This window comes from Myxine glutinosa, chromosome 13, assembly GCF_964187855.1.
Source record: "Myxine glutinosa chromosome 13, kmMyxGlut1.1, whole genome shotgun sequence".
Lineage (NCBI taxonomy): Eukaryota > Metazoa > Chordata > Myxini > Myxiniformes > Myxinidae > Myxine > Myxine glutinosa.
The window spans coordinates 61,120,065-61,133,275 of NC_136273.1; the positions used below are offsets into that span (position 1 = coordinate 61,120,065).

Sequence of the window (13,211 nt, forward strand, 5' to 3'; positions counted from 1 at the left end):
ATAAAGTGGTACACCGCCGGAAGGTACATATGATACGTTCTACCGTAACATGTATATATCAAACCCGCTAAGTTGATGAAGCAGCAAGGCACAGATTGAGTCCCATCACAGCACCTGCTGCACAACCTGTTAGCAACAATTGTCGTCTGCCACACGAACACATTGTCTCTGCCCTGCTGATCACCAATTAGGATGTTTACAGTCAGGAAGGATAAATTAACCAACACTGACACAAGATGTGACATGACACTGATATATGTGTGGCTGTCAGGATGGCCTCGACCCCAAAGGTATGCACACTTGACTCTCAGCTGTTAGCCATGGCTTGGTTCAAATCTCGGCCTAGCTATAAGCTACCATCCTGGTGTTTCACAGCCGGATGATTCATCGGTATGTGTGCCCTCCCTTGGATGGACGTTACACGAGCTGTCTGCCAGCATTTGTTGGTGGACATTAAAGATCCCATGTTGTCCTTGGCGAAGGGTAGCCAAGCTATCACCAGTACGTTGAACAAATTACAAATTCCTGCACTAAGATACAGAGGGCGTCGTTCTACAAATGAGAACGACAGCCACACTCTCAGCCATTGATGCTACCCCACAGTGATGTGCTGCATACAAATTATGAATAATAATTATATATATATATATATATATATATATATATATATATATATATATATATATATATATATATATATATATATATATAGCCATTTATGCACTAGCTCCATTATGTTAAGATATGCACATATATCGAGTACATGGAGGATCGTACCGCAAAAAAATGGCCTCCCATCAAATGTGTACAAAATTATATGCTGAAAAGCTACTATAGTGTGGATATACTGTGTGTGTTTGTGTGTGTGTATGTGTGTATATATGTGTGTGTATATATATATATTGGCAGTAACAGTAGTATAGGAAAAATGTATATATATATATATATATATATATATATATATATATATATATTTGTAGGGTGGGGTGGTCCACAATTATGTTCTCACTCTCCAGAACTGTTCCAATAACTAAAAAAAACACTGCTGGTGAAATGAAATTGAACAAGTACAGATACATTCAAAGTACACCACCCCCATGCCAAATAATTAAATATCCTACAGCGCGGCATTGCCGGGGCACCTCCAGGGCCCGGCAAAACCGCAGTGCAGCTCATAGAGGCTGCATTGGGAGGGAGGTGCACACTAATTGATTGATTAATTGTATAATTAAAATCAATAAAAGATTATCACAAAATATTTTCGTAATCAATTGGCTAATTACATAACTAAACCACTAGTGCTTCATCCGAAGATGTATCTTTTTGAAATTTAATTAAATAAGTCATTAATAAAAAATTAAATAATTAATCGATTAATCAATAAATAATTAATCAATTAATCAATAAATAATTAATCGATTAAATGATTAATCAATAAATGAAAAATATCCTTTATAGCCACATCACTTGGTCACTGTCATGTCCAAATATTAGCTTCCCAGCTCAAAAGGTGCCTGAGATATTGGCCAAATGAGAAAGAAAATAAATAAATGATTAATAATGAAAATAAAGAAATAGTAATTATTAAAACATTAAATTATTAATCAATTTGGTCAAAGAACACATAAACCACCACCATTTCATCAGAATCTGTAACTTTAAAAAATAATTTTTTTGTCATTAATCGAATAATTAAATAATTAATCGATTAATTGATTAGTTGATGAATTAATAAATCAAAAATAGCCTTTGCAGCGAAATCACCTGGTCATTGGCATGTCCAAATATCAGCTTCCTAACTCAAAAGGTGCCTGAGTTAATGGTCAGAAGAGAAAGGAAATTAGATTAATTAAATAAGTACTTAATTAATCGATAATAATTAAATAACTCCGCAATTAATTGATTAATCAAAAAACAAAAAATACAATTTTTGACAAAGGACTTGCTCACTATTGTGCCGAAATTTCAGCTTCCCAGCTCAAAGGATGGCTGAGATATCGCCCGGACAGACAAACAAACAAACAAACAACCAGAGTGAAAACTGAGTACTCCCTTTCAGCGTGCGTCACTGCCAATCCCCCTTCGGTGCCTGGCAATGACGTTTTGCAATGCCTGGAGATGGCATAGGAAAGGAGCGGTGTACAATAATATTTATGGGTAGCTCATGGTCATCAAAGTTTCCCCATATGGTCTTACACTAACGTCTTGCAATACCATGGACACTGAAACAGTTTGATTGTCGCATACTTTTACAGGAATTTTAAGTTGAGTTATGAATGCCCTGCATGCCTTGTTGATGTTTTATGAAGGAAAATATGTTTTGAGGGGTCTATGCAGTATGCATTGTACCCTGTAGAGTAGGCTGGCCGGAGCACGAGTGTTAATTGAACAAGGACTGGGCACCGAACTGCTATTTCTTGCTTGTCGCCACCACATACTTGAAATTGTGATTGGAGCAGTGTTTGTGAGCTGCATGGGACCCTCCTCTGGACCAGAGATCTTAATCTTCAAACGATTCCAGGCTCGCTGGGAATTTCTGGATCAGGATAACTTTGATAATGCAACCACAGATGAATTGGTTAGTGAATCCCTTTGTGATATCAAGGATGATGTTCTGCTTTTTGTTGGGAGTCAGCTTGCTGAAATCCAGCCATGAAGGCCATGAAAGTGGTAAATGACCATGCGGAACGAGGAGTTGCACTAATTCAGGAGTTCATTGGACTGCTGACACATGATGAAGATCAACTTCAGTTCCTGCTGCAGGTTGTGCAGGAACACAGGAAAACATTCCCTGACAGCAACAAGAAGACCCGAACTGGAAAAGAATGAATAACCAGCTGGTAGATGTGTTTAGAATTTGTATGTACTGTATGTGTAATTTGTGTATTGCGTTATATACCAATTTCACCTGTATAGTGTATAGACTATATATACTGAAATTACAAGTTAGTTGAGCTACCTCTAAATATTAAAGGAGATCCCTAAAACTTCACATACAGTGTTTCTATGACCAAAGGAACAATTATGGATGGTGGGAATATTAAACAGTTGTTACAATTTTTTTTCTCATATTATTCTGAAGAAAGAGGTAGCAAAGGCGCAGGAGGCATGTAGGAAAATGTTCGGAGAACGATTGGATTCGGAAGAGGGTCAGAGAGCGGTATTCAGGATTGCAAAGCAGATAGCGAAAGAGAGGTGTGATGTGATGGGGGTGAGCTGCTTGAAGGATGAAGTGGGACTAATCGTTGTGGACCCAGATGGAATTAAAGGAAGATGGAAGAGATATATGGAAATACTGTTGAATGCAGAGAATGAATGGGATGGCAACATAGAGAGTAACCCAGTTTTACGACCGGCAGAGAAGATAACTGAGAAGGAAGCTGAGGAAGCGATAAAAGCAATGAAGAGTAGAAAAGCGGGAGTGCCGACGGGAGTTGTGGGAGATATGTTGAAGGCAGCGGGAAATTGGGGTGTGAAGAGAATGACAGAGATCTGCAATCTGGTGGTGAAAGAAGGCCGCATTCCAGTGGCTGGGGAACTGAGTACCCTCGTCCCTCTATACAAGGGGAAAGGTGACCATCTGGACTGTGGCTCGTATCGAGCGATAAAGTTATTGGAGCATGGAATGAAGGTATTGGAAAGGGTGTTGGAGAGGAGGATGAGGAAGAAAGTGAAGATTGACAAAATGTAGTTTGGATTTATGCCAGGAAGAGGCATGACAGACGTGCTTTTTATTGTGAGGCAGTTGCAGGAGAAGTACATGGAGAAGAGGAAGAAGTTGTTTTTTGGGTTTGTTGATCTGGAGAAAGCATTCGATGGGGTTCCACATTAAGTAGTGACATGGGCATTGAGGAAGTTAGGAGTGGAGGAATGGTTGATCAGAGTGGTGATGGCAATGTACAAAAGAGCGCGCACAGCTGTAAGGACGAAGGACGGGAACAGTGGTGAGTTTGAGGTGAAGGTGGGAGTGCATCAGGGGTCGGTACTAAGTCCACTACTATTTGTAGCTGTGATGGAGGTGCTGGCTCGGAACGTAAAGGAGGGTTTACCGTGGGAGTTGTATGCAGATGATCTGGTGTTGATTGCAGAAAGTATGGATGGATTGAAGGAGAAGATGAACAAGTGGAAGGAATGTATGGAGACAAAAGGTCTGAAGGTGAATATCGGAAAAACGAAGGTGATGGCAAGTGGTAAAGCATGTGGTGAGGTGGAAAAAACTTGGAAGTGGCCGTGTGCTGTGTGCAGGAAGGGTGTCGGAGTGAATTCCATTCAATGTACAATGTGCGCTGAGTGGGTTCATCAAAAATGTAGTGGTTTGAGAGGGTCATTAACCAGTGTGGCAGCTACATTCAAGTCTAAGGTGTGCACAGAAGGAGCTGCAGATGGAGGAAATGTTGAGTTGGATCTTGGAGATGGCGTGAAGCTGGAAGGTGTGAAAACATTTTGTTACCTCGGAGACGTGCTGAATGGAGAAGGTGGATCAGACTCGGCAACGGTTGCTGGAGTGAGATGTGCATGGAAGAAGTTTCAGGAACTGAGTGGCGTGCTGACGAGGATGGGAATGTCGTTGAAGCTGAAGGGAAAGGTGTATGGTGCATGTGTGAGAAGTGTTATGATTTATGGGAACGAGACATGGGTAATGAACGTAGGCAGCAACGAAGGCTGGAAAGGGTGGAAATTCGAATGGTTCGGTGGATGTGTGGAATATCGTTGAGAGAGAGGAAGACAAATGATGACTTGCGAAAGATGATGGGAATAGAGCCTGTGATGGATGCTGTGAAAAGGAACAGGTTGAGATGGTTTGGTCATGTGTTGAGGAAGGATGAAAGTGACTGGTTGAGAAGAGTGATGGAAATGAATGTAGAAGGAAGTAGAGGACAGGGAAGACCGAGAAAAACTTGGCTAAAGATGGTCGAAGACGAAATGCGGGCAAGGGGGTTAACCAGGGGAGATGCAGAAAATAGGGCTAAATGGAGAAGATTGTCATGGGGACCGCAAGGCAAACCCCCGCTCTTGCAGGGAAAATGGCCTTAAAATGCCTGTTGTTGTTGTTGTATTCTGGACCACCCAATGTCGGGTTTAGACTGCAATTCTGCAGTAAGGTTCGTGTTCCATCTCACAGTGGCTGCTCAAGGAGCAAGATACATAAACGAAGAGGAACATCTCATCACCAATCTCTTTCAGGGCTATGAAAAGAGTGTTCGTCCGGCCATTAAACAGTCTGACATGGTGGATGTTCAGATTAAAATGACTCTCACCAACCTCATTTCATTGGTGAGTTCCATCAAAAGGCCCACTTAGGGTTGGTTGAAGTCTTGTGGTTTTACATAACAACATGGTTTGCTTTGCTGGAATGTTGAGTGTTTGTGCAATGAACTTCCCAGTTCTAGAAACAAGCTATTGATTGTTTTCCGATGGTTTTAACTGTTTTGGAGAGTCACAGGACAGACTGTTGACTCAAAGCTTTATGTCTTTTCAGAAACAACAAGACGAGTCGTTGACGAGCAATGTGTGGATCGAGTTGGTGAGGGTTCAATTACTTTCTCTCTCAAATTCACAGCACTGATCACTCTAACAAATGTATTTCTCCGAACACAAAGGATCTCAATAAAATGAAGGTGACATCGAGGACATTGTGTGGAAACCTCTCCATAAAAAGGCGACATTGAATATCATCAGTTCGTGATTGGCACAAAACCCCTATTGATGCTTTTTGCAAATGAGTAAAAATTTCAATCCAATGAAGTTAAATAATTATATTGAAACAGATATGTCGGCTTATGGAAGAGCTGGAAGAGAGAGGACAATGGAGGATGAATATTGAGAGCGGGCAAGGTGATGTAGCTGGAAAGAATGATGTTTGGGGAGAAAAGCTAGGGAGAGTAGAAAGCCAAACAGTAGCTATTAGGAATTGATATAAGACTGTGATTAGATGACAACTGTAATACCTGAAGGGAGGAACAGCAATGGAAATGTTGATGGTGGTTCTACAGATGAGAACGACATTCGGAGAGCGCATCGTCTCGCCACCTTGCGCGTTCATTCTGAACAAAAATACCATCGTTAACTGAGCACACTGCTATTATGGTCCGTATACCTGTATCATCCATGCACCCGATTATGTCACATAGTTTATTGCCATGGGATATTAGAGTCCTACATTTAATTATTCAATCACATCGGGTCATAAAACCTGGTGTTGGCTTCACGGTTAAGGTGGCTGGCTTAAGATCCTAGGGTCTTGAGTTTCAAGTCCCTGTCGTTCTGTTGAATTAACACCAGGCAGGTCGACTCAGCCAATCATCCTTTCGAGGTTGGCAAAATGAGTACCAGCTAGCTGGTAAGGGGACATTACATCAGTGGCACAGCCACACCCCCAAAAGATGATGCAGCCAAACAGCCACAGGCTGCATACAAATAAAGAAAGAAATCAGGTCACAGATCAGATATATGAAGTTTCAATTTTTTCAGATAAGAATTTCAATTCAACCAATTTTAATACGACTTGTATAATGACGTCATCGTTATGCTAGGTTTCTATTTTTTTGGTTGAGTTGTTTTGGAGAAACTGATGTCCATTTTTTTCCTTTAATCCAATATGGCTGCCGTACCATGTGACCGATAATGTCATAAATTTAATTTTTCACCCACATCAGGTCAGAGGTCAGATATATGAAGTTTCAGATTTTTTGGATAACGATTTCAATTCAATCAATTATGGCTGGAATATCACTTCACTGATGACATCATCATTATCACCCTGTATACCGCATGGGGAGTTGATGACACATGCCAAGTTTCAATTATTTTCGTTGAGTGGTTTCGGAGAAAATGATGTCCAGATTTTTCCCTTTAATCCAATATGGCTGCCAAGCCTGCCATACCATGTGATCTATGACGTTCGTATAAGAAAAAATATATTCTCCATGAGGAGACCCCACTATACTAGTTTTGCATCAATCGGACAAGCAGTTGCAGAGAAAACCATTTTTGAGGCAAAAATATATAGACGCGGACAAACACAGACAGACAGGACCATTGCAATAGTCTTGCACCCATTTTGGGTGAAACTCATGAACGAATGAAGATTAAATGTAGACCTCATTTGATGGACACATTCAATGAGTCGGTTGGATGCTAAGCATGAGCGACCAAGTTGGGCTGATGTGGCAGGAACATTAATTTGAACGTGCTGCTGGTACAAGAAATGTAGATGTAATTTGAGAGAAGGTGGGAGGTGTTGGGAAGGGTGGGGGGCAGACCCAGTGAGACCCAAAATATGTAGGTGGTGGGAAAGAGCAAGCTCATGAGTATCTTCATCCTTTTTGGACATTCCAATTCAATCGACAGAGCTTTGGAATCTTTAGCATGAAGAAGCATCAGATACGATGTTAGAGCTCCAGCCCAAAATGGGGAGCCGTACTCCCTAGAGATTCTCAAAAATTATTTGTGTGTTGTGAGGATTCGAGGACCAATAAATGAATAGGATAAAAAATCATAAATGGGTTAACCACCATCAATGTTCCTGTTCCTTCTTCTCTGCTCTCCTGGCTGCCAAATCCTATCCTCTGTTCCTGCTTCTGAACCTGTGCTGGAATCATTAATCCCCCTTAGGAATCCTTCATGCCCTCATTTAGGGAATTTCCCGAGATAGTTGTTACGGTTTAGTTTTAAAATGTTTCAACTTTCCCCTGAAGTGTTGTATTCTGTTGTATATTATAACACACTTTTCTTCTTCTACTTTAAAAGGTTGTTTGCGATTTGCTCACCAAATCTCTTCATTTAAAATAAAAAATTCAATCTGTTACAGGTCCTCCTTCCTACATTCCCTATACTCACCTGCATTCCACCCCTCCTCCAATGTTTTCAAACGGATCTCTGACTTGAAAATCACAAGAAACTCATTTTGCAATAAATGTTCGTTTTCCATTAATCGTCCAACATTTTCTAAAATTCAAACTCATCCTTCCTCTCCTAAATTCCCCCCTCAGCCATCCCTTTCAAATCTCCCCCCTTTCCCCTCCCCTCCTAGACTCCCCCCTTACCCCTCCCCTTCAAAACTCCCCCCTTCCTCCCTCCCCTTCAAATTTTTTTTTCTCCAATTTCCCCCCCTCACCCCTCCTCAAAGCATCTTCCCCGCTTCTTCTCCCTTCCAACTCTCACCTGCACCTCCTCCAACCTCCTGCCTCGCTCTGCCCCCCTTCAAACAACACCTCACTGTGCCTCATCCAATCACCATCAAAACCTTTTGTCCTCCTCATCCTTCCCTTTCTCCTAGCTCTTCTGAAATCTCTGACACACTACTAACAGCTCTCCCTACCTCCTCCGCCTCCTCTCCCTCATCTTACCCTACCTCTCCCCACCCATCCCCTGTATCCGATGCTCCCCCGTCCTCTTCCTTAACGGTATGGACCTCAACCATCCAGGACCTTCGCTTAAACCTGATTGAGCTCTCCATACAGGATGCTTCTGACAAACCAGACTTAATCTGCTTAACAGAAACTTTCTTCCTTCAAGATGTCGCTGATTCCTTAATATCTCCCTGGTTACTCCCTCCCCCGGTATGACAGACCTGAGCCTCGTCCGGGTTGAGGGGTTGCTGTCTTTATCAAAAACACTCTTCCCCACTCTCCCTGTACTGCCCTCTTTCCACCTCACCCCCAGGAGTACCTCTGGTTACGGCTTCCACTTCTCTCCCACCTTTTGTTCATATGTGTGTTGTACCGTCCACCAAAGGGTGATGACTCCATCTACATCTCGCTGTCTGATAACATGGACCAACTTCTATCTACTCATCCCAACTATCTCTTCCTCAGATGTGGCGATTTCAACTGTCATCAGGCCAGCTGGCTGGGTGTGGGTACCACTCTCACCAGACATGGTACCTCAGCAAAGGACTTATGCGACTAACTGGGTCTGACACAATCTGTCAATTTCCTGACCCGGGTTCCAGTCAATGGAGCATCTTCTCTTCTAGACTTGGCTATGACAAACTTGCCTACAAATGTATGCTGCTCTTCTTCTGCTCCAATAGGTTCATCTGATCATATGCTTGTTAAAGTGGACATCTCTCTGACCATTCTCCGAGAGCATCCTCAGCGTCAACGAGTCTGGCATTTCACTCAGATCAACTGGCACGGTCTTCAAGCAGCCCTAAATCATCAGAACTGGTCGCCCATTTCTACTGCCTTTGACATCAACTCATCCTGGGAATTCTTCCAAAGTAAATTGCTCTCGCTCATGCACAGATTTATCCCATCTCATCTTCAGTTGTCATACCCTTCCTCCTGTCCATGGTACATGGAATCTTGTGGTGAGGCAGTTGCCCTGAAACCACTTGCCATCGCCTCCTGGAAGGCAAATTAAATGGAAGGCAATCTCATTTCCTTTCACAAAGCCCGGAACAAGTGTGTGTCCATCCTCAGGAGAGCCAGGAAACAATATCTCTCCGTTCTCAAGACTGAACTCTCTTATCTGTCTCCCTCTTCCAAATCCTGGTGGCGTCTGGTCAAATCTGTTTCTGGTGTTTGTTCCCCCTCCATCCCCTCCCTTACCTCAAACAGCTACACAGCTGACTCCGCACGTGAAAAAGCTGAATGCCTCAAGCTGTGTTTGCCTCGAAATCTTGTGTCCCAAACCCGGCTCTCTCTGTACACACCGTACCCGGTCATACCCAGCTGCTCCTGGACTATGTGACCTTGACTCCTGACCAGGTGGAGAAGTTTCTGTCAATCCTCGACTCCGATTCTGCAACTGGACCAGACGGCATCAGCCCATGGGTCCTAAAATCCTGCTCTGCCGCTCTTTCACACCCTCTCTCTGTTCTCTTCACCCTCTCTTTTGCTCAAGATCATCTGCGATCAGCTTTGAAATCAGCCAACATTACCGCTTTATACAGAAAATGTGCAAAAACAGACCATTGCAATGACAGACCAATCAGCCTGCTCCCAATTATCAGCAAAGCCATGGAATCCATCATTGCTTTGGATATCAAATCATTCCTCTTCTCCAATGGCTTGATCTCTGATCATCAATTTGGTTTCAGACCAGGTCACTCAACTCTGGACATGCTGCTTCTGCTGTCTCAACAGTGGATGGAGGTCCTCAATGTCAAACAGGAAATTAGAGCTGTCTCCCTTGACATATCATGTGCCTTCGACACAATTTAGCACCCCGCTCTGCTCACCAAACTCTCCTCCTATGGTATCAATGGAAATATCCACGCATGGCTTGCGGACTTCCTCTCTGGTCATTGTCAACTTGTGGCCCTGAATGGGTTTCTCTCATCTCCCCTTCCTGGTCAGGCTTGAGTGCCCCAAGGCAGTGTTTTGGGCCCTGTGCTTTTTCTGGTCTTCATCAATGATCTCTCTGACTCTCTGGAAAATCCTCTCTATCGCTTTGCTGATGACTCCACTCTCTGCCGCTCCATACCTCATCCCTCAGATCGGCAGTTTGCAGCCTACTCATTCTCTGCAGAACTGGACAAAATCACAGACTTGTCAAACAAGTGGAACATGTCTTTCAATCCTGACAAATCTCACACTTTCACGATGTCTCTCCGAAAAGACCAACTGGACAACCTCCCATATACTTTCTGAAGAATCCTCTCCAAGAAGTTCTGTCACTCAAGCTTTCGGGTCTCACTATCTGCCATGACCTTTCCTGGGAAAACCACATTTCCAAGCTGGCCCTCCAAAGCCAGTCGCCGACTGTGCATCCTCCGTCGTGTGAGGTCCTTCCTTGGCACACCTGAGCTCCTCACCACACACAAGGCTTTCATCCACATATCAATGGAATACTGTTCTCCACTCTGGGCTGGTGCTCCTGCCTCACACCAAGTTCGGCTTCACGCTGTTGAATCCAAAGCTTTCAGAATCATTGGAATCTCCCGCGATTAAGCTTACTCCGAGAGCCTTTCACTCACTTCCTGAAGGCAGGTCTGTGCTATGTCCCCCAAATATTCCTACAGGTCGTACAAGATCTGCCTGCAACCCTCTTATGGTTAAACTGCCAAAATCAAGACTCTCTGCTCACCTTCACTCTTTCATTCCTCTTTTCTCCCACCTCTGCAACAAACTCCCAAACTCTCTTCAATCCCACTCCTCCCTCCAGGTCTTTAGAACAGCTGTCCTAGCAGTGTCCATGTGTTTTACACCTCTCCAACCGCCCCACCCCCCTTCCCATGCCTCATCCCCCCAAGCCCGCTCCCTCCCACAGATCTCCCGATGTCCCTGTCCTCCACTGTTGTGCTTGTGTGCTTCCCTCTCTCTCCCCATCTTGTCTCCCGCTCCCTTTATCTTATGTTTTATGTCAGTTTTTGTTTTTTTTGTGATTGTTAGCTCTTCCATGAGTCTCGATCTTGAACACACACAAAATAAAATGTGCAGAGATTTCTTGAACAATTGTGGTGTATTTCCTTATGTTTCTCTGATAATATACTCTAACATAGGAAAGGATGCAAAAGTCATGGAGTAACACATTATTATGGATGAAACCTGGCAACAGCTTTTTTGTAAGCTGTTTGCTGTCCTTGCTGTTGTGCAGCAGTGGATAGACAAACGTCTTTCGTGGGACTCAAAGAATTACGATGGAGTAGACTTGATTCGTGTCCCACCCAACATGGTTTGGCTTCCTGACATCGTGCTCGAAAACAAGTAAGGGATCACAGAATGAATCGTTTCTGCACATTACGTGAATGCTGTGCTTCTATCAGACATGGCCGGTGTGAGAGTGTGAGTGTTGTTGGTTGTTATCTCCATATGCAAGTTTCAGAAAGTGGAACGAAGCCCTCCCAGGTCTCGAAGTATCCCCCTATATTTCAGTAAGGGATCATGACATGGACCAGTTTGTGAAGTTTTCTTATTTTCAAAGTTTTATTCCAAGGATTCTTTTGAGGATCGTCACTGACCCTCGGGCAGTTTCCAACTGCAGGTCGTTTGTGGTAATATTACCAGGGGTGTTTTTTTATGAAGGTTCTCTGCAAGGTTCTTTTGTATCATTCCTGTTCGCCAAAAATCACTGGGACAATTTTGGCACTCTTCAGCTACCAGGATATTTTCACTTCGTTTTGAGTGCTTGGTACATGGTATATATATATAGGTATATATGGCTTGGTATATATATATATATATATACTACTGCTAGATGGCTCCTACGAGTTTGGCAGGCGTGGCGGTGACGTCACTGCGTGCACTCATTAGGTTGGAGAACTAAAGAATTATATTCTGATTGGTTACTCCCGACAGCATCTCTGCAACACCATATAATGAGTGGATGCCAGAGATAATGTACTGTGTGGCAGACGGTGTTTATCACTCCCATTAAGGTACAGCGATAGCTGAATGGGATACCTTCATGGCGGTTCACCACTGATGGAGTCGCATAATGACTTATGTGTGTGTGTATATATATATATATATATATATATACTGAAACGCAAAATAAACTTACCACCTTTGAAACCTTTAAATATCAACAATAACACTGCGTGTAGTAAATGTGTGAACTTATTTGTGGACAATAGTGTCCTCACTGTCAGACAAAACGGTCACGGATGGTCACTTGAACCTTCAATGGTCACTTCATAGCACAGCTGTTGAACAGCCATTTTGACTGTCAGTGATTAGCCAAGGGGTACGGGATGATTTTAATGAGCTGCACGTGATGTCTTGATATTGGCTTTAAAAAGGCCAGTGCAAAATGGGCATTTCAATCAACATGCCACGATTGTCAAGGGATCAACGGCAGCGTGCCCTTGGCATGCTGCAAGGCGGACTGAGCTACCGTGAGGTGGCACGTCGCCTTGGCTGTTCACACCAGACGATATCGGCCCTGGTGGACAGAGACACCCTCCACAACTCTGCAGATGACAGACCTCGATCAGGGAGGCCAAGAGTCACCACTGCAAGGCAGGACAGGCAGATGGTCCGAAGTCACCTGCGGGGTCGATTCTGTCCAGCATCCCGCACTGCGGCAGAAACTCCGGGGCGTGCAAACCCACGGATCTCCAATGATACTGCACGAAGACGACTGCATGACTATTGCAGTCATGCAAGAAACGTACCACTTGTTTGAAATGTAATAAAATTGTAACAGTTCAAAATAAAACAAACCAACAATTGCTAATTTAAGCATTGGCATTTTATTGATGACATGTCAAGTTTTTGACCAAGATACACCATCTCATCAGTTTGTTCTACAATACAGAACAG

General features: G+C 43.3%; 1 protein-coding gene across 3 annotated transcripts in view; it reads left to right on the top strand.

Moving 5' to 3' along the window:
* The window catches only part of LOC137438466 (acetylcholine receptor subunit gamma-like), a 71,173-nt gene that overhangs the window by 23,019 nt on the left and 34,943 nt on the right, over window positions 1-13,211 (top strand). Inside the window, exons 2-4 of one of the 3 annotated variants that reach the window (XM_068133570.2) lie at window positions 5,123-5,274; window positions 5,480-5,524; window positions 11,545-11,654. In XM_068133570.2, coding sequence (XP_067989671.2) covers window positions 5,123-5,274; window positions 5,480-5,524; window positions 11,545-11,654 — 307 coding nt within the window. The remainder of the gene's footprint in view (window positions 1-5,122; window positions 5,275-5,479; window positions 5,525-11,544; window positions 11,655-13,211) is intronic. The other 2 variants (XM_068133572.2, XM_078767598.1) reach the window with 2 other exon arrangements.